We start from the raw sequence: 27,709 nt of genomic DNA on the forward strand, positions 1-27,709 counted from the left end.
TAACACGGTTCTTTCATCGTTCATGGTTCGTATCCAGGTATTATTCCAAATATTATTATTGAGGCGCAGTTTTATTTTGGTAGATTTTTTTTCCAACATAATGTACTATTGCATTGTTACTAATAAAACTGCACATAACCAATTGCTAAACAAGGTAAAAGGAATAAAAAACAAATATGTAAATCATTTAAAACTTTTATTTTTACTTTTATGTGAAACAAAATATCTGTGCGCTAACATTTTCATAGGACAATTTTCATCAAAAACTATATTTTTACCATTTAATATATTATTTATTTCTTTACACCAGTCATTTATCATCAAGGAAATTCCTTTACATATAATAAGTTCTTTAACTTTTTCTTTATGACTTTCGCATGTCACAAAATTTAATGTTACAAGAGAAGTGGTTACCAATTTATACATTTTGTAATTTAAATTGTTCCCGTATTAGGGAAGTACAAAATTAATAACTAAAGGTACATAAAGGTACACCTCAGGTATTAAAAATTCATATTTATGTTATTCATTTCTGTGACCATACACCCGCCATTCTGACGTTCACGTCTTTTCAGGATTAAAATTTTCCTTATAAGGTAGCTTAGTTATTGTACTTACGTATTGCTGTTACATACAGTATGTCCCATAATATGAAACATAATCATATCTCTAAAACGGCGATACTTTTATTAAGGTAATGTTTTTGTCCATCCATTCATCCATTAGTCTATCTTCTCCTTAAGTTTGGGAACCTTGTATAATTTATTATATTCTTCTATACATATTTCTTGGGAACTTCCAGATGAAACATGGAAGCGTTTTGTATATTTATTATTCTTCTACATTTCTTGGGAACCTCCAGATGAAACATGCGCATTATCCAGGTGAAACAATGATTTGTGAGTGAAGTTTGTTTTAACTTGTTGTTAAGTACTTTTAATTACTTCGAAGTAAACCGTACCGAATCCTGGAATTATTATACATGTCGGCTCGTCAGGGATTCGAACCTCAGATATTGTGGGCGAAATAGGGTATCGTGCAATGAGAATAAGTCTTGTGTTCAAACACTTTTAATAATCGTCAAACAGAGTTCAAAATCAGCACTTAGTTCTTAGTACTACAATCTAGACTTCGTCGAGCGATAAAATAGGCACTAGGTGAAACGTGGGACAGTTCCGTGACGATGTCTTCTCTTGTCGGCGTCCGGAGCGAAAGTGAGTTCGATCCCTCCCGCCGTGACCGTTACGACTCTGTCGAAGCGCGCCAAAGCGGTGTTGTGCCGATTCGCCGCTAGGTGGCGCACTTGCGTTTCACTTTAGTGTCCGTACTCATGACCGTCTGCGACACGGCCATCCTGCGTGTCACACGTCCTCGTGTGATCATCTGAAAAAAAACCAAAAGAACAGCACAGTATCCGCTCGGCCAATCCTATTTCAAGCAACTTATGTGCTTTCAGAAATGAGGAAACTAAACTTTCAGTACTACTAGATACTCTTTCTACAACTAGTTACTCTTTCTACAACTAGTTACTCTTTCTACAACTAGTTACTCTTTCTACAACTAGTTACTCTTTCTACAACTAGTTTATATTCGGATATTTGATCCGATTCACACTGTGTTGATAAAATTAACAATGTGATTTCTTCTATATGCAATAGGCATTCCAGCAAATGTTTATTGGGATAGTGAAGATTGCATTTTTCGGAATATTTTTTCATAGTTATAAATTTTGAATAGATTTCTTCACCATCCCCTTCTAAATCACTTTTACACATTTCACAATAACCAATATTTGTATAAATTGTTTTAATAACCCAACCACTACAATAAGCAGCTGCTGCGCATTTTTCGATGATTAACGGATTTTGGCTTTTTATTAAATTATCAATGTTGGTTAGATACATGTTATGTGATCAAAATTTATTATTATATTTTTAGGTAAGGGCTTAACAATGTTTTCATAAAAAAGGGATTTGAGATTTTGTAAGCAATAGCCATCATCACTTTCGCTATTAGCCCCAATTGATTTAGGCGAAACCATATTATTTATTAAAAGCGCTTTATAAGAAGCCTCAAATGCCGGCACTGTAGGCATTATATTTCGATGCCCATGAGCCCTTATTGCACCAAAAAAATTTTCTAAAGGGTCTTGATTGAAATTGCGCAGCAGTAACGATTTGATTTTAATTAAATAAAATCCATAACATTTAATTGTTATTGTCAAACGAAAAAAAACGAAAAGCTACGAGCATTAGATTGATTCTAATTTCACAAAAACAACTGCGGCTTGTGCTCTTTCCAACGGTATAAAAAATAAATTAATAACCTTTTCTTGTCTGTAAACACGCACGGCACCTTTTTCTCATTTCGACGGTCATCGTGCGAAGTAGTAATTCTTGCCTCATTGTTGCAAATGCAGCATTGATTTTTTCAATTAAAATTTCTTTTGTACTAATTTCATCGAAGTAAACCAATTCCTTGGCCCTTCCCCACACGTAAAAGTCCAGGGGAGTGAGATCTGGAGATCTTGGAGGCCAAGGAATTAGACCGCCTCTACCAATCCAAGAGTTGAATGTGAATGTTGAATGAATTATTTAGAAATTCCCTCACCAGCAAACTCCAATGAGCCGGACAAGCATCATGTTGAAACACAATTGGTCGATCTTCGTCAAAACAACATCCTAGGCAGCTCGTTTTCTAGGAAACTTAAATAATTGTCTCTGTTTAGATTGTCTGGCAGGAAATGAGGTCCAATTAATTGGTTGCCAATGACGCCTGCCCAAAAATTCACAGAAAACTTTCTTTGAAATGCTCTGTGCCTTTTCAATTTTGGATTCTGGTCTTTCGGTGCCCAGCTATGTAAATTATGATAGTTCACAATCCCCCTCGATCAAACTTGAACCTCATGTGTCCATAATATGCTCCTCAAAAAATTCACATCTTTCACGTCGACGACAAAAGTGCATTCTTTGTGTGTAGGAATTTGTTCTAATCCTAAAACAAAATAAAATCATTTTAATTATTTACTAGGAAAACTTTAGGTATTACAGAGCACTAAATATCTTTAAATTTATTTAAAGATATTCTATTTCACGAAGTCCGTTTGGCTCTGGTTGTAGTAGTGACGTGTACTGATAAGCGCGCTTGTGTGTGTAAACGTAGGGAGCGTTAGGAAAGAAATCTGACACACTTTGAATATTTTTAATTTAAGTTTTTTTAAATTTTTTTAGATATTAGAATTCAAATTAAAATGCTTCGCCAATTTGATGTACATAAGTAGTAATTTTAGAGTGAGTATAAAGATCTAAACTGTTTGATACTGATAATGATAACTGAATGATAGGTTGCATTGAATAGAAACACAATAGTTGTAGGTAAATAAGTATTTTTATTTATTACAGAATAGACATAAAAAAACAGCACTTAATCACTATCGGATTCAAGTTCCGATTCGCTGTCGTTGGAATCGTCCTGCAAATTAATTATGAACTCAAAATCCAGGTCGACGTATTTTACGTATTCTTTTTCAATTTTTTTCGACATGAGCACACGTTTTTTGCCATGTTTCGCTGCTTACTCGATACAAGCTTTCGTTGATCAGTATTTCCGTGTTTGTCATGTTTTGCTCGATATTCTTTGATGCGATATAATTTTTTACAATCCCCCAAATGTTTTCAATGGCATTTAATTCTGGGTGATACGGGAAGGCGTGTGACCTCNAGTAATATCACATATAAACAACAAAATTTAAATTAAAACTAAATGTATTCTGTCGAGAACACTGAGAATATTCCCGGGAGCGTTCTCGGTTCTCGAGAATATTCTCACTGGGAATATTGCCGGGAACGAGAACTTTCTCAGTGGCACATCTCTACGTATGACCTCAAAACCCTTGCTCTTAATAAAATCATCAATTTTGTACGCTATGTGTTCAGCTTTGTGTTTTTTTATAATGTCGTACAATTACAATTTAAGGAGAGATTGCTCAAATGGTATACCCTTATCCTTGAGCCATTGCTTCATTTCCTTGTAGCCGATGTCGGAAGTTTTTGAGACCATGTATTGTGATATGAAGCATTGTCTAAGACAGGGGTCACCGATTAGTTTCGGTCGGGGTCCATTTTTAGAAATGAAATGACCTTCGCGGTCCACATATATTATAAAAAAAAATTATTAAAAAAAGGTAATTACGGAAATTACAAAAGTTACATATCAATGAGAAAAGTGACATTTTTTATTGTTAATTATCTGTCTGAAGTTTGGAGTGGAATTGGTGCAAACTATTGACATTGAATCCTGAAGATGTTCATCAGTAAGTCGAGATCGAAATCTATTCTTAACGAAGTTCATCTTCGAAAATGCAGCTTCGCAAATATATGTTGACCCAAACAAAGTGAGAAGTTTCAAAGCTAATTTTTGTAGTTCTGGATACCTATTTATTACCACACACAAATTTTATCCAGAACTCTTCACTGGAAACTTCGGCATGTTTGTGCTTTAAAACTGTGTTTTCTTGGAAATCGATCATTTCGATCTGCAGAATAGCTTTATCACTTCCGAAAACACTTGCAGCTTCGCTGCTCCATTTACCATCGGGATGCAGAGAGTAAATACTGCTGAGGATTTCTACAACATAATCTAAATTTTCTTAAAATCAGCGAACCTTGTTTGAAATTCCGATTTGAGATCTGAAATGAACGTCTTGTATTGGTTGACGTCAATCTCATTGTCACTGCTGATTATTATTTTTTTTAAATTAGGAAAGTGTAAGCATTCATTACTGATATCATTAATAAAGACATCTAATTTCCGCGAAAAACTTTTCACTTCTGACATGAGCTCCCATATAAGCTTTCCCTTGCCTTGAAGTTGTTCAAGTCATTGATATATTTGAAAATATCCGTTAAAAAAGCAATGATAGCTACATTTTCTTTTTCGTTTAGAAAACTTAAGTAGGCGTTTGCTGAAATCTGATTGCTATTGGAAATATATGTCTTCAAGTGCTCTAAAAGGCTGAAGAATCTTTCCAATACGCAGCCTTTACTCAACCATCTTACATTGTTATGCAACAGTAGATCGTCATATTGTGCATTAACTTCTTCAAGAAATGATTTTAACTCACGATGTTGCAGTGATGATTTTGCACGTAGAAAATTAACTATTTTCACCACTTCTTGCATAACGCGCTCAAAATTATGATTGAGTTTACAGCAAAGCACTGTTTGGTGAATAATACAGTGGAAACAAATCGAATTTTCGTTGCATCTTGCATTGCTACTCAAAAGGTGAACAAGTCCTTTTTTACTTCCAACCATTTCTGGCGCGCCGTCTGTAGTTATCGATAAAAGCTTTTTCAAGTCCAACTCGTCTTTATCAAAATAATCAATTACTGTTTTGATCATGTCTTCTCCTCGAGTTCTTCCTAATAATGGCAAAAGAGCTAATATCTCCTCAACAAAAGTTTCTCTCGTTTGATCCAGGTAGCGTAAAAAATTATTAACTGCGCCGTATCGGTGACATCGGTTGATTCATCCAAAGCCAAGGCGTAATAGTTCGCATTATTTAAAATTAAAAATTAAAATTCATAAAATTCATTTATTTTTGCAAATAGGCTTTAAAAGAGCTTTTACACGTCCCAATATTAACCCTACCACTGCTTCGGGACAATAAATGGGCCAGTGCTGAGAAGATGCCGCTACACATCATAATGTATTTCTTCTGCCAAAACATGTATATTTCTTGTGTTAGTTGAAGCTGAATGAAATCCGTCGTATCATCTCAATAACATCCTTTTTGCTCTCAAATAAAGCACTGCCCGCCTCGAGAAAACATTCTTTAACTACTTGAAATTGAATTAAAATGTAAATTATTTTAATGTACAAATATCTCAATAGAAACGAAGGTATTTTTATAGTTATTCTTTTTATTAGACAAAATAACATATACATATCAGACACAAAAAAGCGATCTTCTAGGTTTTAATAAATCAGGCAAACCAGTATTTGTCCGATAGTGAAAGTAGAAAAACTCTGCTCTTTACATGTTCCGCTGTCTGCTTTAAAAAAGTTCCACACATCACTGCTGCTGGAAGATGACATGATTTACGTCGTGAAACATAAATTCTGATTTGGAAAACAGTAAACAATTCACGAGACTTGGTTATTTTGATCACTCGCGACGCGAACCTTGAAACAAAAGAACAATTGAAGTGAAGTGTCAAAGTGTGGTGACTGGTGTGAAGTGAGTGACAGACGCAAAAGCAACCTACAAGTCATAGACTATACAGTTAAAATTTCTTTTCTGGGCTTCTGTCATGTTTTTCATATCAGGAAGGACACTTTTTAGAAAAGCTTCATCGGGGTCTAGGACGGCTGGCGCTGAGTTTTGGCGTTTCTTCCATTCATCAAAATATTTAATAGCTGATCTATTAACCTCACTCAGGCTAGTAGCCTGTTTATTCTTTCGTCTGTAAAAATTTGACTGTATTGGAACACTTGGTTCTGGGGTAGATGGAGTCGAATAATCACTAAGTCCTGGAATCCGATTAGCTTCCAATGTCTCGTCTCTTGTAAAAGACTCTTCATCAGCATCAGATATATCCGGAATTGAATTACTTTGTTCTTCAGTGACTTCACTTTCACGTTCTTTATAAGTTTCAACTGATTGGGATTGCACATTTCCGGTAGGAGTTCTGCTTCTTATCTCATTCAGAATGTATCTAAAAATGTAAATATTCTGCAAGGTAATATGGCTTTTTTGATTTAGCTGCAGAGCCCGATGGCGACGGTTTGTTTATTTGTTTTACGTTGTTGCCTCGAATGTTCTTCTACCTCTCTCTGCACGTTGCCACTGAAATAAAATACAAACATTGTATAATTATTCACTGTATATACAGGGTGTTAGGTAAATGGGTAAATATGAGCCGACACTAGCCCATGTTAACATAGGCATATAAATGGTATGGTGAAGTCAGAAATGGCAATGCCAGATTTTGTATGGAAGGTGGCGTCTTTTTTTTTTCGCGCGGCCATCGACCAAACTTTGTTTTTTGATTACAAAATAGTGTAATAAACCAAACTTACTATGGCATGTATACCTCTAAACGCAGTCTGAACTGAGTTACGAGCATTAGAAGTTTGATGATTTTCATACTAGATTTGCTTTTTCCGCGCAAGTTTTGTAAGAAATTGCAACAAAAGACAATGCCGGAAATTGGCGTCTTTTTTTTTTCGCGCGGCCATCGACCAAACTTTGTTTTTTGATTACAAAATAGTGTAATAAACCAAACTTACTATGACATGTATACCTCTAAACTCAGTCTAAACTGAGTTACGAGCATTAGAAGTTTGATGATTTTCATACTAGATTTGCTTTTTGCGCGCAAAGTTTTGTAAGAAATTGCAACAAAATAGTGAGATTGTATGTGTAAACAAACAATACCATCCATTAAAAGCTCCAGACATCAGTATGTAGCAGAATCAGCGCAATAAAAAAATAGCGNTACTACAATCTAGACTTCGTCGAGCGATAAAATAGGCACTAGGTGAAACGTGGGACAGTTCCGTGACGATGTCTTCTCTTGTCGGCGTCCGGAGCGAAAGTGAGTTCGATCCCTCCCGCCGTGACCGTTACGACTCTGTCGAAGCGCGCCAAAGCGGTGTTGTGCCGATTCGCCGCTAGGTGGCGCACTTGCGTTTCACTTTAGTGTCCGTACTCATGACCGTCTGCGACATACATGTGTTACTTGACGAAAATAAAGGTAAAATTTTGTTCCGCTTAACTTTTGTTTTTGAAATTGTTGTACCAAACGTTTCCAATATAATTTTCGATATTATTGAGAAGAAACATGTCTAAATGTAGCTAGCGAATGTCAACAAATTAAAATCTAAAATAACACCATATTATGTTTATTTTACAAGCATTACTTACACAGTTCACATACAACAATATTTACATAATATTGTATTTACATGCTTAATATTATTTAATTCGTTGCTTCAAACTTGTCAACATAGAATAGATAAAGATAAATATAGAGTTATGGAGAAAAAGAGATCTTCTGTGATATGACTGTAGCGTTATTTAACCAAAGTGTTACTTAGAGCAGTGTTTTTCAACCTTTTTCAAGACACGACCCCCCTAGTATGAAAAAAAAAATTGGCGACCCCCCGACTGTTCGCTTTTTTTTCATGCATTTTATAATGTTGCAAAGACTTTTTTAGGGACCGAATACTTCAATCCATACAACATTTTCATATTTAGTTTTCGGATTTATCTGTCTTTATAAGTTTTTTTTATTGAGGTACTTTTTTCGACCTCTCGCGACCCCCCGGAAGCCTATGGAGGCTTTTCTTTACGCGACCCACAGGTTGAAAGACTGACTTAGAGCATGGCCTAGTGGTTTGTGAAACTGAATGCTGTACCGAATTAAATCCCGCACATTGTAAACTATAAACTTTTGATGTAATGTACCGCCTAAAGATTTTTTTGTTTTATTATAATTAAATATGAGCTTTACATAATGCTACATTTACACGTTCTTAGCATTCCACGCTGCGAGATGCTACAGGCTCTAAAACTGGACTCCGACAAGAATATCCTTTGTCGGAGTAGTGTAGTGTCGAAGTAAAGTCATGTCCATATTCAGAAGTGTCGGAGTAACGTAATGTCGAAGTAACGTTTGTCGGAGTTTACTCAGGTAGCCGATGCTACACGATGCTACTACATGCTACGTTATTCTCGTAGTCGATTGGCGTCTACGCCGCTACGGAGTGCTATTGCTATAGTCTGGTCGCTGAGCACGTAGAATTTTGTATAATGACCCCAAGCTACCTATCCTTATCGCTCGCGCGTAATTATATTGCTGTCGCGACTGTGTGACGGGCGGCAGCAGTGAGTGTGCGAGTGCCAGACTTTAGGCCTCAGCCTCGAACTTAGCGGGCAGCGGGGCGGCGGCGGCGGCGGCGCGGGAGCGGCAGGATCTTATGCGTAAAATCAAATAGACCGGTTCTCGAAAACAGCGGCGCGGCAGCGGGGCGGCAGCGGGCAACGAGCGGGCAGCGGCGAGGGAGCGGGCAACGAGCGGGCAGCGCACTCCTTCTTTTGCCCACAATAAATCGAGCGTTAGGAATAAATTTGAATCGAAATAAAATTGTCGCCGTTGTTCAGACATTTCGTTTGCGAATAAAAACAAATATCTCGACAACACAACCCCGAACACAACACTTCGCCGCTAAAGCGCCGCGCGAGCTGCCCGCTTGTTTCGAGAACGGGTCTGCGTTGCCCGCCCCGCTCCCGCGCCGCCGCCGCTCCCGCCCCGCTGCCCGCTAAGTTCGAGGCTGAGGCCTTACATCACACTCATCATTCTTGATGATTCACGTAGCGTCGTGTAGCGTTAGTCATTTATATAGAACACCCTGTATTAGCATAGGGGAGACCGAGGAGAGTTGTATCAAAGGAGAATTGTGACATTGTCGATTTTTGGAACTAATCAATTATCAACGAGCTAGCAACAGCGCGCATTATTGGTAGCTCAAATCAAATTAAATCAACGAGACTTGAACTAAATGCACACTGTCACGAGCTCGCTAGTAGTTAAATAAGTTGGTCCTTGGTCTCCCCTATCTATATTGTAGGCAAGTATCTATGCATTAAGCCTTTGAAAGACTATCGTATGTTTGATAGTAGAATCACGTATTAGTTACTTAAAGTTGTAGACAAACCTTAGTTCGCCAAACTTAGCTCTGAACACCGAACAAACTTATCTTTTGCTAACATTTTCGACTGTGTAAAAGAGAGGTTTTCTTTTCTTTAAAACTATTTACAAGTAGTACTTAGCTACAACTATTCAGGTATAAAAATACATTTAATAACATCATATTTATATCCAAATAAAATAATGACTAGATACTATTTACATTAATAAAATTACCATATTATGTTTTGTACACAGTAATAACATGTATTTTTGTACTTACTTAGTATCTATCTTTAGTATTATTATACTACTTATCATGCTACATATGAAAATTTTTAGGTACATTAATTTATAAACATTGTCAAAACTCAATTCAAACTAGCATTATAAACTTCATTGATGATTCAATTGTATGGTTTCGTTTATTTAACTATGATTTATTATTTCAGTTTAAATCGAGTTTTAAAGGTCATTTCAAAATATGGTGTACCTACCCAAATTTATTATACAAAATTAAACCAATTGGTCAATTTAAAGCTCAGTTGACTAAGTTGTTAGGTATTCCATGGTCATTAACAATTAAACCAATAGATATTCATCGGTACATTTAGAAAAAAGGTAGATCAATTATTTATACCACTAATATAAGTAATCTATCAAAAGACATCCAAAGACTTTGATATAGCAATACTTACTACTTTATATTGATAAGCTGTTCGATAACTGCTAAGTGACGTAAATTCAGTTTAACTCATTCAGACTGCGTTGCACCATCTTACTTTAACTTAACAAACATCAAAAATCTGTTGAATGAACCCCATACAAAAAGCACCGGTTATCGTTATAGTTACGGTTAAAGTTGGATGGTGCAATCAGCCTTAGTCGATTAGGAGCGAAGCGGATAGAGGAAGATTTTGATATGCCCCAAGTGTTGTGTCACTGTTAAAACGATGTCATTTTGTGTATCATGTAATTTATGTTTACGTGGGTTGATTTTAGGCAAACACACCCATGTTGTAATTATAGATTTAACTATTCATAAGAGTAGGTGCAGACCACTTTCAGTTAGCCGATTGTTTGTCCCGAAGTGGAAGTAGGGCAAGCTAATATTTGGGACGTGTATAAGTGCCCTGGGCCTATGTACTGATTATGGCCCAAAAGATAAGGGGACATGTAGTACCCCATAATGGCTACCTTTTTTACTGTATTTTGACGTTCATAAGTGCCACTAGTGTTTTAAATTTAATGAAATTATTTTTTTAATAAACTATTTGAATTTTAATTTCAGATTAGTCGGGCTGTTAATCAGTATGGAGATTTATGAAAGTGCGCACATTGAATCGGCCGATTTTTCATATTATTAGAATCGGGCCCAACTATCGGCTGACTAAAAGTCTATAGTCTGCGCCTACGCTAAGCATACGAGTACATAAAAGTCTTCGGGTACAATGTATGAATTCAGATAGATTTAATTAAATCACGTTATGTAAATAATTTAAAAAGGATAACTTTACAAATATGTTCTGTAGCTGTAAATGAAAGTCTACAATCACCATCATTTGATGACCACCGAAAGATGACGAGATCACTAGCCATGGAAGAATCATTTCCATCAATTTTTAAGTCTATTATTAACTGTCATTTCACTTCCAATTCTGTCACTTCACTTCACACTTACAATTTACCGGTCACCTCCATGGCATGGCATCCAATGTCATGAGTTTTACCTACTCTTAAATTTTTACTGTCACTTTACTTCAAAGCTGTCACTTCACTTCACACTTATCTCAAGTACCCCTTCCTATACCCATTCTCAATAAACGTGGTGCTGCAGACATAGTTCTCAGGCGTCCTGTGACCCTGGAAGTCCATCATGTAAGGCCGCCTGGCCTTGGAGGTAGTGACCCTGGTCAAGGTCGTGAACTTGTCTGGAACTGGCACGGAGCAGCAGAAGGATCGTCTGAACTCCCGGCGGAATTTTCCTGGATAAATAAAGAGGCAGATGAGAGGATTTTCATGCTAACTAGTTACTACAGAAAACGTGAAGATTAATAAATAAACTAATCTAAATCAAACATATTTTATTCAATTTAGACCAATATTTTGGACCATCGCACTACTCGTATGTGACGAAAGGCCGATCTAGATGGACAAAAAGGGTTAACTCAAATCTCCAATAATACTAGCAAGATCGATAGCCGACAATCTGGAGGTCACAATTCTGGTGATAATTTTGTGCAAGTACCCTCCAATAAATTAATAAATATTTTTGAAGTGTCATTACGGGTGGAATTCATGAAGAAATCATTCACTTTTCTGCATTTGGTCTGTCGCTATTTTAAAGTGTTTATAAAATTAATTGTGCTAAAGTTAGTGATGGATCGTGAGGTTGATGGTAAGAACTACCATTTTTATTCATTCACATTGCAAATAACTTTACAGTTGCCGAAAACATAGCTGTCGAATGTGATGGATATTACATTTTTAATGCGAACTTTGTGTTTGTTGGACCAGAAACTACATGTACTTTGTTGTACCATGGCTGCAACTTATACAGGGTGTCCCGTAATGTAACGTCAAGCCGGAACTGGGTGTTAAGGCAAGTTGTGCTGGTTATCAGAAAAATATAAAAAAAAATCTATGTGACATATTTTAAAAATAATAGGCATTTAAAAAAAATCAAAAAATTCTACTCCAGGTGACGGTCCTTTTACTCGTGTTGCCACAAATCTTCACTTTTTCCAAAATTTTTTTTTGTTATGTAACCCTGAATAATGCTTCTCTAAATTGTTATCAAAATTACAAAACCAGCTGCTCCAACTTGGATGAAAAAAATACATTATTCCCAAAAAAAAATATCAAAATAAAAATTTTGCCTAGTTTAAACTGACTGTACTGAAAAAAAATTGTACTACGCGAGTGTGGCAAGTGACGTCATAATTTGGCGCATTTAGTAAGGATTCCAAAATGGTATAACACTTTGTAAAATCTTGCTTTAATTGTCGACAATTTTTGTTTATTGCAAATAATCCCGTTTTTAACTTTATCTACCTTGGTTAAAAATATTATTCTAATGTGCCCAAAATTTAAGTTTCTGGCTTAAGTGAGGTGGAGAAGCCATTTTAAAAGGTATGAGCGGGACGGAGAGGGCCATCTTACCAAGCAGGGATGTTATGGATATCCGTAACCGTAACCGAAACTATCGGATATCCGAAATAAAAAAATGTCCATAACCGTAACCGAAACTGATTCAAAAGTTACGGATAGTTTCGGATAAAGGCCAAACTGCAAAACTCTATGAAATTTGCAGTATACACGCTGCAGCTGAAATGCCGCGCTGCCGATTTCATAGTTTTGCAGTTTGCGGTTGGGCACATTAGAATAATATTTTTAACCAAGGTAGATAAAGTTAAAAACGGGATTATTTGCAATAAACAAAAATTGTCGACAATTAAAGCAAGATTTTACAAAGTGTTATACCATTTTGGAATCCTTACTAAATGCGCCAAATTATGACGTCACTTGCCACACTCGCGTAGTACAATTTTTTTTCAGTACAGTCAGTTTAAACTAGGCAAAATTTTTATTTTGATATTTTTTTTTGGGAATAATGTATTTTTTTCATCCAAGTTGGAGCAGCTGGTTTTGTAATTTTGATAACAATTTAGAGAAGCATTATTCAGGGTTACATAACAAAAAAAAATTTTGGAAAAAGTGAAGATTTGTGGCAACACGAGTAAAAGGACCGTCACCTGGAGTAGAATTTTTTGATTTTTTTTAAATGCCTATTATTTTTAAAATATGCCACATAGATTTTTTTTTATATTTTTCTGATAACCAGCACAACTTGCCTCAACACCCAGTTCCGGCTTGACGTTACATTACGGGACACCCTGTATATGTTGTAGTCTCATTCATATTCTATTGATCAAAGTAAATTAGAAAGTGCGGGCTGGTGCGGAACCTTGTCATTTTTTTTAGTAAAGCTGATGCCAAAATTTTTTTTTCGTTCTTTTTTTTTTCAGAATACGTAATATTTATATCCCGAAGGGAGTTCTACGAACAATGGATAAAATATCCCAAAAATGAAAAAAATAAGCGGAATGAATATTTCGATAAAATACGAAACTTACGAGGTAACAGAGGAGTTATGAAATATTGAAATGAACATTTCCCGAATTTGTTGTAAAAATTGGCTGGAAAGTGGCTGGCATGGCATTCTATATTTTTATTCACTCATCCTTTTTATTTATTTTCAATTACCATAAAGAATTCAGCTTTGTTTTTCTTCTTAGAAACATGCCCATTTTAAGCTGACCTCCTATCAGGTAGTAATTCTTTATAACCGTGTATCAACGTATACTGGTTTATGTATTATAGCGTTAAATGTACCAAAACTGAATGCAATTATGACTGTTTTTGCTATATCGCCCATTTGCGACGACACTGTGACATCTCGACATATACGATTTTTTGTTTTACCGAAATTCTGAACCGCGAATTTGCGTTCTTTTATCTCCAAAAACAGGGTATTTGTTACTCCAAAAACAACAATACTATGNAATACAAACGGAGAATCCTGTTGGCACGAGTTAGCCATCGGGCATGGGACATTTTGCCTAGCGATTTGTTCGCTAAATCGTTAGGAAAGGTGCCTGTAGAAACTGCTTCAACTATTTTGTACAAGTATTTCTGGTCTGTGCTAATATCTTCAGCTTTTTTAATATCTTCTACTTTTGATTTTGCATAACCCATGGATTGCAACAATTAATCAACTCGTTGGTACCATGCCCTTGATGACTGTTTCAATCCATAAATGGCACGTTTCAATCGCAAAACTTTATTTACATCATTATCGCTACCTTGAAAATCTGGTGGTTTCATCATGTACACATTTTCATTTAAAAAACCATTCAGAAAAGCAGTGTCAACATGTAAATGACAAATATCCAAATTAAGCTGGACTGCTCAAGCGAACAACAATTCAAAACTATTTCAAAGTGGAATGTGTAACAACAGGTAAAAAACATTAATCATAATCAATGCCTGGACTTTGGATGAAGCCCTTAGCAACTAACCTGGCTCTGTCTGTACCTGACATTATTATCATTAACAAATATTGTTCGATGACCTTATTTGGATAGCACAACCATTTCTTATTACTATATTCTTTTGCTTTGATATAAGCATTATTTACATTTGGTGTTTCATCTGACAATTATTGAGATTTACATTTAATACAGCCTTTAATAATATTTTTAAAACATTTTTTCAGGACCCATCCACATACATAATTGCTTTGACCAGCGTCGCTTTCATGTCTCTGTTCCATGCATATCTCGTTATTAAAATGAATAATATCAGTTTCTTTGGAAACATTAGGAGATCGAAAAAAAACCAAGTTTTGGAGGCATTCATGAGCATCATCTTCGCAATTAGCTTTAGTTCAATTGTGGAGAGCTATAATTGTTTAATAACAAAGATTGAAATGCCCCTTCAAATTCTACAGTATTTGGTGCAATATTTCTTGCCCCATAACTCCTAATGTTTCCAAAGAAATTTTCTAAAGGGTCCTGATTGAAATTCCTTGATAGCATTAAATCAAATTTATATTTGCCAGATAAAACTTCCCAAATATTTTCCATGCCTTCTATAGTTTTAATAAACTTTGTCACAGAGGGCACTACTGTCTCAACCAATCGGATTTTGTCACCTACTTTTACATCTATATATATAAAAGAAAGTCGTGTTAGTTACTCCACTTATAACTCAAGAACGGCTGAACCGATTTAGCTGAAAATTGTCAGGGAGGTAGTTTAGAGCCAGGAGAAGGACATAGGATACTTTTTATCCCGTTCGAAATAAAAAAAAAGTCTGCTTATTTATTGCCATTAAGGCGGAACAATGTTCGCCGGGTCAGCTAGTTTTTTATATATTTAACAGCGTTTAAAACTTTCTTAGCTTCTTTCCCTAGTTTATGATGAGGGAAATTGTGTTTTATTACTCCTTAATTTTTTTTTATCATTTGGTAGGTAAAAAGAAATTGCTAACATTGAGATTGTCAAATATTTATCAGTTAAGAGTGTGAAATCGACTAGTATCGATTATATTTTATCAACATTGAAAATTCTGTTCGCCGCGAACCTTTTTTCTTCATAAACTGTTTCAAGATTTTCCTTTGTGAATCCGTTGGCTCTAGCAAAAGATGTTCCAGTAGGCTTGCGAATTGATAGAATATGCTTGTGCCTTGCAAGAAATCCCTTGAGCCAGTATCTGCCAGCTCCTTCATGCTGAAATGGATGGGGAACATTATTTTTTACCGCAAGCTGATATGCCAGCCTTGTCATATTCATTCGAGTCAAACCATATAATTTTTGTTCCTAAAAAGACTATGAAAAGTAATTCCGAAACCTTCCAGTGTCGCGTAGTGGGAAATTAGTAAATAATGAACACTAGCGTACACAGATAAAATTACAATTTATTGACTTTACAAATGAGGGCGGGGTTCGAATGCCCGACTGTGGGTATGCTTTCGCGGTCCGTGACTTCCTTGGCGAGGGCGGCCGAAGGTAGATGGTGGCCGTAGGTGCTGGACGTAGTCGCTGTTAGCTGGAGGCGCCTTGGATCTTGAGCCGCAGATGGTACGCGTTTGCCTCCGCGTTAGTCCCGAATTGCGATCCCTGGGAATGAACATTCCAGCTTAAGCCACTTCCGGTCTCAACATCCGGAGACTGCAATCATCGTCAACCCAAGCCAAGAAAGTCGAGCCTAAGTAAGTAGGATAGCAGGCGAAGTGGCGATGAATGCAATCAGATCGGAGTTTACAAACACAGCATAATTAAAATAAAATAAATAATATTATGATTTATTATTAGGTACGCCAAATGCTTTAAATTAACAATTTGTATGAATAATTACGCCAATAGCGAATAATTACTAACTGATCTCTGCTGAAGGAATTTACGACATAATTAGGTTTTCAACAAAGCTGTATAGATAGGCACTATAGGAAGAATTAAATGAGTAGGTACACTAGGCACTAACTATTCGCAACTTGTAGTTACAATATCTTAGAACTAAGGCGAAAGAAGAAATACTTGTTCATCACTTACCCTATCGGGGATGTATTCACTACACAGTTTTATCGTACTTATTTATGAAACGACTACTAATTTTATTGTACTTTATGGTCTGTATTTAGTGCATTTGCACTACATATTATAAATGATTTGAAATGGAATCGGCGCGGCGGCGATAAGCAGGTACGCGGCCGTATTTTTCAAGTTGGTTTGTCGAAATGAAGCCGGGGAGATGTGCCCTGGCCGACGATTTTTAAAGGTCAAACGGCTTTAGGCGCCGCCCATAAAATCATACGATGTTTTTTTTTACCAATGCCCAGACGCATAAAGGATTGAAGAGAAAGCTGCTTAGGGTCCCGCGCGACCGATAAACGAACCATTAGCAAGGTCACTGTAAATTGATTTATTTTATTTTAAGCTAGTTTTAAGTGATTTATGTAATTATTTGTTTTGTAAATGTTATTTATTTAGTGATAAGAATAAAATCTTGTTTACAGTTTTTTGTTTTTTTATTTATTTGATAGTTTTAGTTATTTTTATTCATTATTATGTTAATTCAATTATATTTTATTCGTACAAAAATCAATAAATGTAATTATGTGACGTATAACGTTACACCAATAGGAATAGAAACAGGAGGACAAACTAATGTGCACATAATTTGGAATATTCCAAATTAACTTCACCTATAGTAGGGTAGAGACACTACATTAGAGATAGTACATTGTTCGTGCAAAACCGGTTAATGTACCAAGAACCCTACCTTCTTTGCACATTCATTACCAGATACAATGACAGTTATTTATGTACGAGGAATTATTAATTCTTCTTACATAACCCGGTTATGTACAAAGAAATTGCTGTTCCTGCTACAAAACCAAGGAGGTTCTTAGACCAGTGTATCAGACTTACGAATGTCAATTCATCTTTTACTTTTTAAACATTTACAATCTTGACATATCCTGCATTCGTGTCATAAAATAATTATGATATGGAAAGGAAACACTATCGTAATTTATCGCAAATGCTGAAGTGATTTCAAGTGCTCTTTTAGTCATTAATGATTCCATATGACAATTGGTCTGTAATACAAATAATCAGTCCTGTTTCATTTTGTCGACTGAATCGCCAAGTAGTTCTACAAATGAGCTAGTGTATGTAACACTCAGCCTAAGGAAAAGAAAGGACATGAAATACCTACAAAAAAAACGTGCATACCTAAAGACCTAAAGTTAGTCTGGCACAAAGATGGCGGCTTGACGTAGAGCTGCGCGCATTATTATCGATAGTTGAATTGGGTTCACGGTGTTTGCTGAATTCAAAATGTTCAAAAATGAGTTTTTTAGACATTAAAATAAATAAAACCTTTTGTAGGAATTAAATACGAATTTATTTAAAAATTCCTTTGAAAAATTCCTTTAAGAATTTTTTCAATTTTAATGACAATATTAGTCACGTCTTTTGACGGGTAAACCAACCCACCCCTATTTTTCACAGTTATTAGACTTTTGATGGGTAGGCATTGGCATCTCCGAATAACAAATTTGCGCAAATATCGCATTTTACAGAGCGAGCTAACTTTCTCGATATAAAACCGGCAATGTAAGTTACTACGCTTTCGGAGTAGTTGGGCAAGTTGTTAAACATGCAATGTATAAACTCTTCGAACAACTCACTGTCATCCTCTGGCAATTCAACAAATGAATGCCTTTCTGTTAATTCATTTATGGCCGTGACTGGGTTAGTCTTACTGGAGCAGGTTAGAATGTTAATTTGCTCCAGAGGAACGCAGTTGCCAACGCCCGCATCCCTGATTTCAGCTCTTAATTAACAATCTTTTGAAAGCGGCCCTAAACTGGACCGCATTTGGGTTGTTATTAAAGCCGCCTCGAGCTCGAATGGCGGAAAAAAACAGCTCAAGGTGGTCCTGGCTGATTTTGTACAATGGTAGGTACTGCAAAAGTTTAGTACCATCAACCAAATATTTGTATAATTGCATTGCGCTGGTCATGTCCACAATAAGCCCGATAAAGCCGGTTCTTCTCCTTTTTTTATTTTTTCTTTTTGTGTCAAATAAAGTTTTTCTTATCTTATCCTTCTATCGCTCAATTAATCTGTCATTTTTATTGTTAAAATTATGGGAAAGGATCATTCTTGCTCGTTTATTCCCTGGCCTAAGTATGACCCATGTAATATAATATACCCGACCATAAATTTTGGCAGAAACCATACCAACCATAATCAGTGCAATGTTTGAAAAAGAAAGAACCCTGTACGGCTGCTTTCGCTGCGGCTTCAGGCTCAGCTGGTTTTAGCAAAAGGACTACTCTATGAAATTAAAAAGTACCTTCCAGCACACTTCTACTACTTTATCTCAGTGACAGACAGTTTTAAATCAAACTCTGTGACAAAATCTTCTCTTTTTAGCTGCAGAGCTAGAGTACCCCAGGTCTCTGTACTTGGTCCGGTACTCTACAAGACCATAAATATAAATAAAACAGATCTGAACATAATATTATGGCATCTAACTTTGGTCGACCGACAGTCAGCTAATCCATCATTAACTGTATGCCTCCAAAGAGCTCAAAAATACATGTTAAGGGCACATTGGTACGCTCGCCTTTAGGAAATACACGAAAACCTGATCTCAGCCAAACCTGCTATCCAATTATCATTCTATGATCAAGAGAGCTAATTTACTAAGGTAAACCACTGTTCTAGTAGCTCTACCGTGTCAAACCCCAACCAACTGCATATCACCTGATTAGTCTTGACGACACATACTAAAAAAGCAGATTTAAAAAAAACCCTAATGAATAAAGGTCAAACAAGGTCACGCCGCCGACGCCGCCGCCGCCGAAGTCAAAAAGTCGGCACGCCGCCGCCGGCCATTTATATATCGGCGCCCACCGCTACTTTGCAATGATAGTTGCAGACTCGCGTCTCACGAGATATTAAAAAATTAACTTGCAAAGGAAGTTTATCTTCACAATATTGGACACTTCTCCAAAGTATTTTCGGGGACACCCGGGAAATACGCAAATGCCATCGACTTCTGGCGTCCGCATTAAACCGTAGTAGTCGTTTCCAACATAGATATCAGACATTTTGCTGTTTTTTTTTTTATAATCACGCTGTACCTAATTCATTTGATAGAAGAACACCTAAGTCCCAATGACAGTTTAAAAGTTTTTTTTTTCTAATACTTGACACGAATTATAAGTAGGTATTACATGGTTTATTATTCCACAAGAGCTCTTAGTTAATGTACGTTCAAAGTCTAAAATTTTAGGTAAAAGAGTTGTGAATGCTCCTGATTTGTAGCAGTCGCTCAGCAGAATTATTTATTGCTTACTCGGAGAACTTCTTGGTTTTGTAGTAGGAACAGCAATTTCTTCTTACATAACCGGGTTATGTAAGAAGAATTAATAATTTCTCGTACATAACTGTCATAGTATCTGGTAATGTGCAAAGAAGGTAGGGTTCCTGGTACATTACCCGGTTTTGCACGAAGAATATTTTTTCTTTGTACATGGCTAGTTATGTAACTCAGTTATGTACGAAGAACAAGGGAAGTTACAGAGGCTATAATGCCATCTTTTGCTTTTAGCTCTTCTAATTTAAGAAATCTAATCGAAACATCTATATGTTTAGTTCTACTATGAATCATAGGATTTGCCGATAGCTTTATTGCACTTTGATTATCATTACATATATTGATAGTATACATTCTCCCAGTTAGTTCATATTGCAAATTCCTAAGATATGCAGTATATCTTAGGAATTTGCAATATGAACTAACAAGCTTCTTTAGTTCATATTGCAAATTCCTTCTTTACAAGCTTCTGAGATTGCAGTATATTCTGCCTCAGTACTGGAGAGAGTTACACACCTTTGTTTCTTACATCAGCATGAATCAAGATATTACAGAACCCATCAGCATGAAACAATACCCCGAGTATGACTTCCTATCGTAAGTATCATTCGCCCAATCGGCATCATCATAACCTTTAATATCAGTATTTCCATTTTTACAATATCTCAAACTTCAAAATCTCTCGGTCAATCCAGCAAGTAATAAAGACCCGATCTACTCGTCGCTTATATTAAAACCAGTTCCCGCCAACTTTTGACCAGTATCCACAATTTGCGTGACATAAGATATTGTGTCACAATTTTCTAGTCTAATCGAAATGAGATTTCTAAGCAAACTGATTCTTCTCGTGAATCTACAATCATCATACAATGACTTTAGCTTATCCCACAGACTTTTAGATGTAGTAACGTTCTTTATATGCACGTAGATTAAAGGATTATCATTAAAATCATCTTGGCCTTCGTTCTGGCATCTTCTTCGGCTCCTATATCTGGTTGGTTTGGCTCCGGCTTAATGCACTTTAGCATGCCCTCCAACACTAGGACGTTTTCTACTGCAAAACACCATTCACTGTAGTTTTCACGGCCTTTGAGTTTCGGCACATTCATCATGTAGTTCTGACCTGCCGCCATGTTCGAGTTCGCGAAACACTACGTACGACAAACTAAGTCCTTTGGTATTTTTATATTGTTCTCGAACTTATACGTCATTGTAATCTTAAGTAAACACAGAGAACAATATCACAGTAAAAACTAACTGCCGCCAGAGAATACGGGACTGGGCCCATATGCCCATAACTTAAAATGAAACTATGTTTCTTGCTTGACAAAATGGAATAGAGTTTTTTCAATCAAAGTCACCGGACATGGATAGAAGTTTTCATATACAATAAAATGTTGCCACATCATATTTTGATTTACTACTAACAATTTTGATATTAGTTTCAGACAGTGCACTCTTAATATTAAGTGAATCATAGACATCTTTAGACATAATATTGACATCACTGCCTGTATCAATAATACAATTTATTTGAGAATTATTTATAGTTAAATCAATTGACCATTCACTTGATGACGACTTGGATGACTGAATATGACCTATAAACATTTCATTTGACTTTACTGAACGACAACAAACAGCATAACGACCCACTTTATCGCATTTTCTACATTTCACACACAATGCCGGACACTTTTGACGATGAACTTGGCTGCATCTGGAACACACCTTTCTTGACTGTTGACTGTCATTCCGAGACTGCTGTATTTTGTGACTTTGATCTTGACTGACGTGACTGATTTGACTGACCGTTGTACAAAACTAAAGTTGTGACATTCATGGGTAACATTAAATGCAAATTTTGCTTTTAGCGCAAAGTACTGTTCATTTCAATCAGCTCGTCGTATTTGATGCTTTCATCGTTCCTCCCGAACGTGTTGAATATGTCTACACCTTTTTCCCCAATGGTGTGAAGAAATAGGGCGACTTTTTGATCATCAGACTCTTCACTCATAACCGACGCACGTAGGTATAATTTGAAGGATTGAACCCATTTTTTCCACTGCATTGGCAGATTTCCAGACATGAGCATGGGCTGCGGATCACTCATACTCGATATTTTCTTGGGCTTATCTTGAGATTGTTGAGACGCCATTTTTGATGCTACGAAAAGTAATTTCATGTGCGCGCCGTAGCGCACATGAAATTACTGTTCGACGACAAAATTCACCGGCCACGTAGAATTTATCACACTCATACACCGATCACTACAAAATTGTTCTGTTCTGTACAATAAAACATTTTGGAGAAAAATAATAAATGCATTTTTACTTCAGAATCGATCGTGGCAGTAGAAGTATTCTTGTTTTGCAAAAAACTAAATGATTTATATGCAAACCACTTGCTCTGATATACACAATCTGTACCGCTACCCGACTTTTTGAGTCAGTCACTTTTTTTCTCTCTCTATAATATTGACTTGTCAAGTTTTTAATTTTTCTATTTCTGATACATTTATATTAAAATGGTTTGCTATTTCATTCAATGCGTCGAAACGCTTTGGTCGACTTTTATGATACGGCGGGTTACACGCGCGGGCGTGGCCTGTAACTCACTCACGATCTCACCTGATGGTAAGTGACGATCAGGCCGAAGGTGGAAGCGAGTTTCACCCGGAATCCTCAACCACGGAGGAACTGGCTATCTTACCTCTAACTGCCGGAACACAATAATGCTGTTAACATTGTTGTTATGGCGACAGACTTAGGTAAGATGGTGGTAGCTAGCCAGGCGGACTTAGAACAAGCCCTACCACCAACCAAACCGAATAGAAAAATCTGCCCCCACTGGGAATCGAACCCGGGACCTCTGCGTCTGAAGGTGACAAACTAAATTTCAATAAAATTAACCCAGAATAAATATAAAATAGGTAAAAATTGTTTAGACAGCATTCAGGACACCACTAAGGTTTGTCTAGTAAACGCATTATTGTTACCGAATTTTTGTTTATTACTTTGTTAAGTTTTGAATGAAAACCTTCTAAAGAATTAGTTGTACGATGACGTTGTACCAAAAACGCAAAATATGTCATTGGTATGGACTTTAAGCCAATAATTTTCTACGTATTTGAGAAACTTGTCAATCTTAAAATTGTCGTTTGATTCTTGTAAAACTGTATCTCCTGGAATGAACGGTAAAACCGCGGTCATAGAAACAATCCTTCTATCCGACATGTTTTTAGAGCATCCAATCCGTTTTGCTTTTTTCCACATGATGCGGGTCCAGTGATAGTAGCACCCTCGGACTTTAACTGTATCACATGATGATACACAACATTTTTGGCACATTTTGAAAGTAAGCCCTGAACATTTTGGGAATTTGCACCTCTGCTGCTTATCCAGCCAAACTGCCCAATGAGATGTTTGATCTAACCCGACATCTTTCGATGGGATTGGCCACTAGGCCGACCACGTTTAGCGCCATTTGCAGGTAAACCCAATTTACAGAGGATTTCAGCAAGACGCTTTGTAAACACAACGTCATAAAGGTCTTTGGTTTAAAAAAAAACCAAACTGTCAAAACTGTCTTTTGTCTCTCGCTCTGTACTTTTCTCTGTGTCTAAGTAGAAATAAAACTATCTGTTAAAATCACTCTCGAATTTGTATTTCCGCCCATAATTCCAACAGGTTATGGGTAGGGACACGGTATCGAATAGAAAGTATCGATACTGTACTCATGAGTAGTATCGATAAAAAAGTATCGTACTCGTAAAAGAATCGACACAAAAGTATCGATACCNAAATAGTGTCCCACGTATAATCATTTAGTCAAACCAATAATTGTCAGATATCGACATGAGAAGCACTCTGTTTTATGTGCTCCCCTGTTAATCTGCTTCTATTGTCTGGCACTGCCAAGTTAATAACAGACGCAAGCCTTTCTGATGAAGATGCTTGGCATGTTAGGTATTTTAAAGCGATATTAGAAAGAACCGGCGTGAAATGTCGACAACTCACCCAAAACTTTATTGGATCTGATTTTCTTTCCAGTAGTGGTTGGTCCAGATACTGCTTAAGCTCATTGGGGATAGAGCCAGCACTTGGAACCTCTTGCGCAGCTAAACTAACATTTAAAATTTTCTCATGCCTGGACCAGATAGAAGGCTCGGTCTGTTCTGATGCGTTTATTTGTGCAGATCTTGTTTCTGGAGAACGTTGCCCTCTACGCCTGTGTTCTGCACGAATCTCATCGCTAATTTTAGAAATTGCGTGTGCCACGTCAATTGGAGACGTGAAGTGGATTCGCTTAAAGCGAGGGTCTGCGTGGTGTGTCTTGGATATTTGGTGTAGTCTCTTCTTGTGTGTTTGATATACCATCTTGAATAGCTTCTTTGGCTGGTTCTACGAGTGAATCTTCACCAGACATCTAAAAATAGTACAGATCAATGAAGAGTTCCGAATAACTAAAATTAAGTAATTAGAATAATATAATTTTCAAAAATACTTGTTTGTCTATTTAAAATTACCTTTCTACGTTTTGCTGGTGCAGCAATGTCATAAATTTTAACAGTCTTTGTGGAACAATGTGAATTAATCTGAAAGATATATATTTTTTAGCACAAATTTCATTATAGCTTAATATAATAATCCTTCCATATAATAGCTTCTATCCGCGACTCCATTATTACAACAAAATAAAATTACCTCTTTAATAATGGGGTGGATTTGTTGGGATAGCATCAGAAGTTAAGTAAGTTCTGGTCCTTTTTATGAAACTTACAGCCTCGAAGTGCTCAGAGCATATCGTATCATGTTTTTGTGGAAACCAGTTGTACTTTCCTGTTGCCAATATCCATTTATCTTTTATACAGGGTGTTTCTTGTAAGGTGTCAAGCCGAAGGCAGGTGATAGGTGAGGACTAGACCTATCGATTTCACCCCCATGTAAGTTCTACGATTTTTCGTAGTTTAGAAGTTATCGTTAATTTTGTGATTTTTTCAAATTTCATGACCTAGTGGCTTAATTTTTTTTTTATCTTTTTTTTGGGTTGACTTTTCTCAGATTTCTTTTTTTNAATTTCTGTAAAACCACTGTTTTTGATATATCACAGTGTCGTCGCAAATGGACGATATATAGTCAAATCATCAATAGATACCGTCTTTAAAGCTAATTAATATTGTCAAATAATATTGTCCATCTAGATCGGCCTTTCGTCACATAGTGCATCGTCATATTTTGGCCACGTTCACGTAGCACGTCCACCTAAAAGGTGGATCAACGACCTCATAAAGGCAGCAGTGGACGTCCTGTGGCTAAAATAATGAAGATGATGCATCTTTTCTACATTTGTCAGGTAAACTCCTGAATTATCAAAGCGATAATTATTGAATGCTTTTATGAGTTATCAAAATGCAATGTCCATAGGTTTTTAAGGCAAATTAAATGGTTAGGTAACTGATTTCGGAATTTTCAGAGCTACTAAAATTAAATTTTAGTTAGAAATTTAAAACTGGCTCGGTTTTCAGAAGATGGAAATGTTTTAAGTGGTTGTGACTTCAAATTATTTTTAACTATAATATCCAATTTACTAAAGATAATTCCTTTGAATCCAATTACTGAAGATAATCTAGAGGCAAATTACCTACCTACAGATAAAGTTTGGCTTTTGAAATACAAGCTAGACGGGTATTTTTACTGTTAATTTATGTACTACTAAAAATACTTTTAACTTTAAGTGTATACTCACCACTCATGAAGTTGTATATGAGCGGATTAATCGCAGAGTTGGCGTAGCAAAGCACATGTGATACAAGCGCCAAGAAAGTGACCGCATCGCTTTGCTCCATGTCTACTGTGTAACTGTAACAATAACACACCATTCACAAATAACACACAATGCAAACAAGAGTGTGTGTTACGAGGGCCAGAAACGTGACTACGTCGCTCTGATCCATGTCCACCGCGTTATTGTAACAATAACACACCATTCGCATCGTATAATATTAACAACTAGCTGACCCGGCGAACTTTGTTCCGCCTTAATGGCAATAAATAAGCAGACTTTTTTTTTTAATATCGAACGGGATAAAAAGTATCCTATGTCCGTCTCCTGGCTCTAAACTACCTCCCTGACAATTTTCAGCTAAATCGGTTCAGCCGTTCTTGAGTTATAAGTGGAGTAACTAACACGACTTTCTTTTATATACAACGTGTCCCAAAATTCAAGGATAAGCCGGCGCCGCAGGGTGGACATAGTCATGACTACTTTAGGAAAAATAAGAAAAAAATCTATTGCGATTATTTTTTAAGTTACATAATAAATTATGAAATTCGTCGAAAATTGACACCCCTTATGATATTTTACATTACAACGACCACAATTTTTCAAATACTTCTATTTTTTTGTTTGTATCGGCAACTTAAGTAGTGCTGCTGTCCACCCCAATTCTTAAAACCCTCAGAATCCTTGCAGTTTTTACACAAAAGTTAATCAAAATATGATATTTCCTTAAAATTTTGAACGATTTTTACTTTCACTCCACATTGACTCGTCGTTTTGTAAAAAAACAGTATGAACACTACTGCGGCAAGTTTATTATAAAGTTGACGCAACTATCCAAGATTCCAAAATGGTATAATACTCTAAGAAAACTAGTCGCAAAAAAGATATGCATACCATTTTTACAAGCACTTCGCTTGTTAGTTAGTAGGGGAGAAATCTTGCAATTAAATTTAAAACCAGTTCTCCTCAACCAATTGAGCTGAAATTTGGTATACTTATGTAAATACGATGACATTGCAATATTATGGTATCATTGAGCTGAATGGAGTCTGGAGGTGGCCATAGGAACTTCTAAACGAAACGGCGGAATCGCATCTAGTTTGGGTTCGTTGGATATCTTTTCGAGCACTTTAGTGCTAGATGATGTCCAGGGTCCTGATGATGAAGTCAAGAGGTGGCCAGGAGCTGGCCAAAGGAACTCCTAATCGAAATGGCGGATGATTATCGAGTTTGGGTTCGTTGGATTTGACTTCCCGAGCACTTGGACCATGAGATTGAGAAACAACTAAAAATTGTAAAATAAAGTTGTAATAAAAAAAAACTTTGTTAAAAACAAGCATAAATGCGAAATTTTACGAAAGAATTTAACGATAAAAATAATTGTATGCAAGGTTCAAATAATTTCGAAAGTTTGTAGCGCAAACAGAAAAAAAGAGGAATAAATTCCATGCGCGATTATAACTTTATTTTAAACTTTTTAGTTGTTTCTCAATCTCATGGCCCAAGTGCCCGAGAAGACAAATCCAACGAACCCAAACTCGATAAGCTTCCACTATTTCGTTTAGGAGTTCCTATGGCCAGCTCCTGGCCACCTCTTGACTTCATCATCAGGATCCTGGACATCATCTAGCACCAAAGTGCTTGAAAAGACAAATCTAACGAACCTAAACTAGATGCAATTCCGCCGTTTCATTTAGAAGTTCCTATGGCCACCTCCAGACTCCATCCAGCTCAATGATACCATAATATTGCATTGTCATCGTACTTACATAA

At 36.4% G+C, this 27,709-nt stretch overlaps 1 protein-coding gene and 1 long non-coding RNA gene across 2 annotated transcripts in view; both read right to left on the minus strand.

The window, feature by feature from the left end:
• Positions 1-1,686: 1,686 nt before the first annotated feature.
• LOC114356003 (uncharacterized) lies at positions 1,687-5,557 on the minus strand. The gene is made up of 2 exons (XR_003656151.1): positions 3,883-5,557; positions 1,687-3,716 (listed from the first exon to the last, which is right to left on the minus strand). It is a non-coding gene; the product is annotated as an uncharacterized LOC114356003 (long non-coding RNA).
• Positions 5,558-10,062: 4,505 nt separating this feature from the next.
• Positions 10,063-27,709, minus strand: part of LOC114355994 (orexin receptor type 1-like) — a 49,859-nt gene continuing 32,212 nt past the window's right edge. Inside the window, exons 6-7 of the mRNA XM_028309067.1 lie at positions 25,901-26,013; positions 10,063-11,679 (exon numbers count right to left, since the gene is read on the minus strand). Coding sequence (XP_028164868.1) covers positions 11,480-11,679; positions 25,901-26,013 — 313 coding nt within the window. The 3' untranslated portion in view covers positions 10,063-11,479. The remainder of the gene's footprint in view (positions 11,680-25,900; positions 26,014-27,709) is intronic.

Source organism: Ostrinia furnacalis, unplaced genomic scaffold (genome assembly GCF_004193835.3).
Source record: "Ostrinia furnacalis isolate ACB-3 unplaced genomic scaffold, ASM419383v2 OfSCF2600, whole genome shotgun sequence".
Classification (NCBI taxonomy): Eukaryota; Metazoa; Arthropoda; class Insecta; order Lepidoptera; family Crambidae; genus Ostrinia; species Ostrinia furnacalis.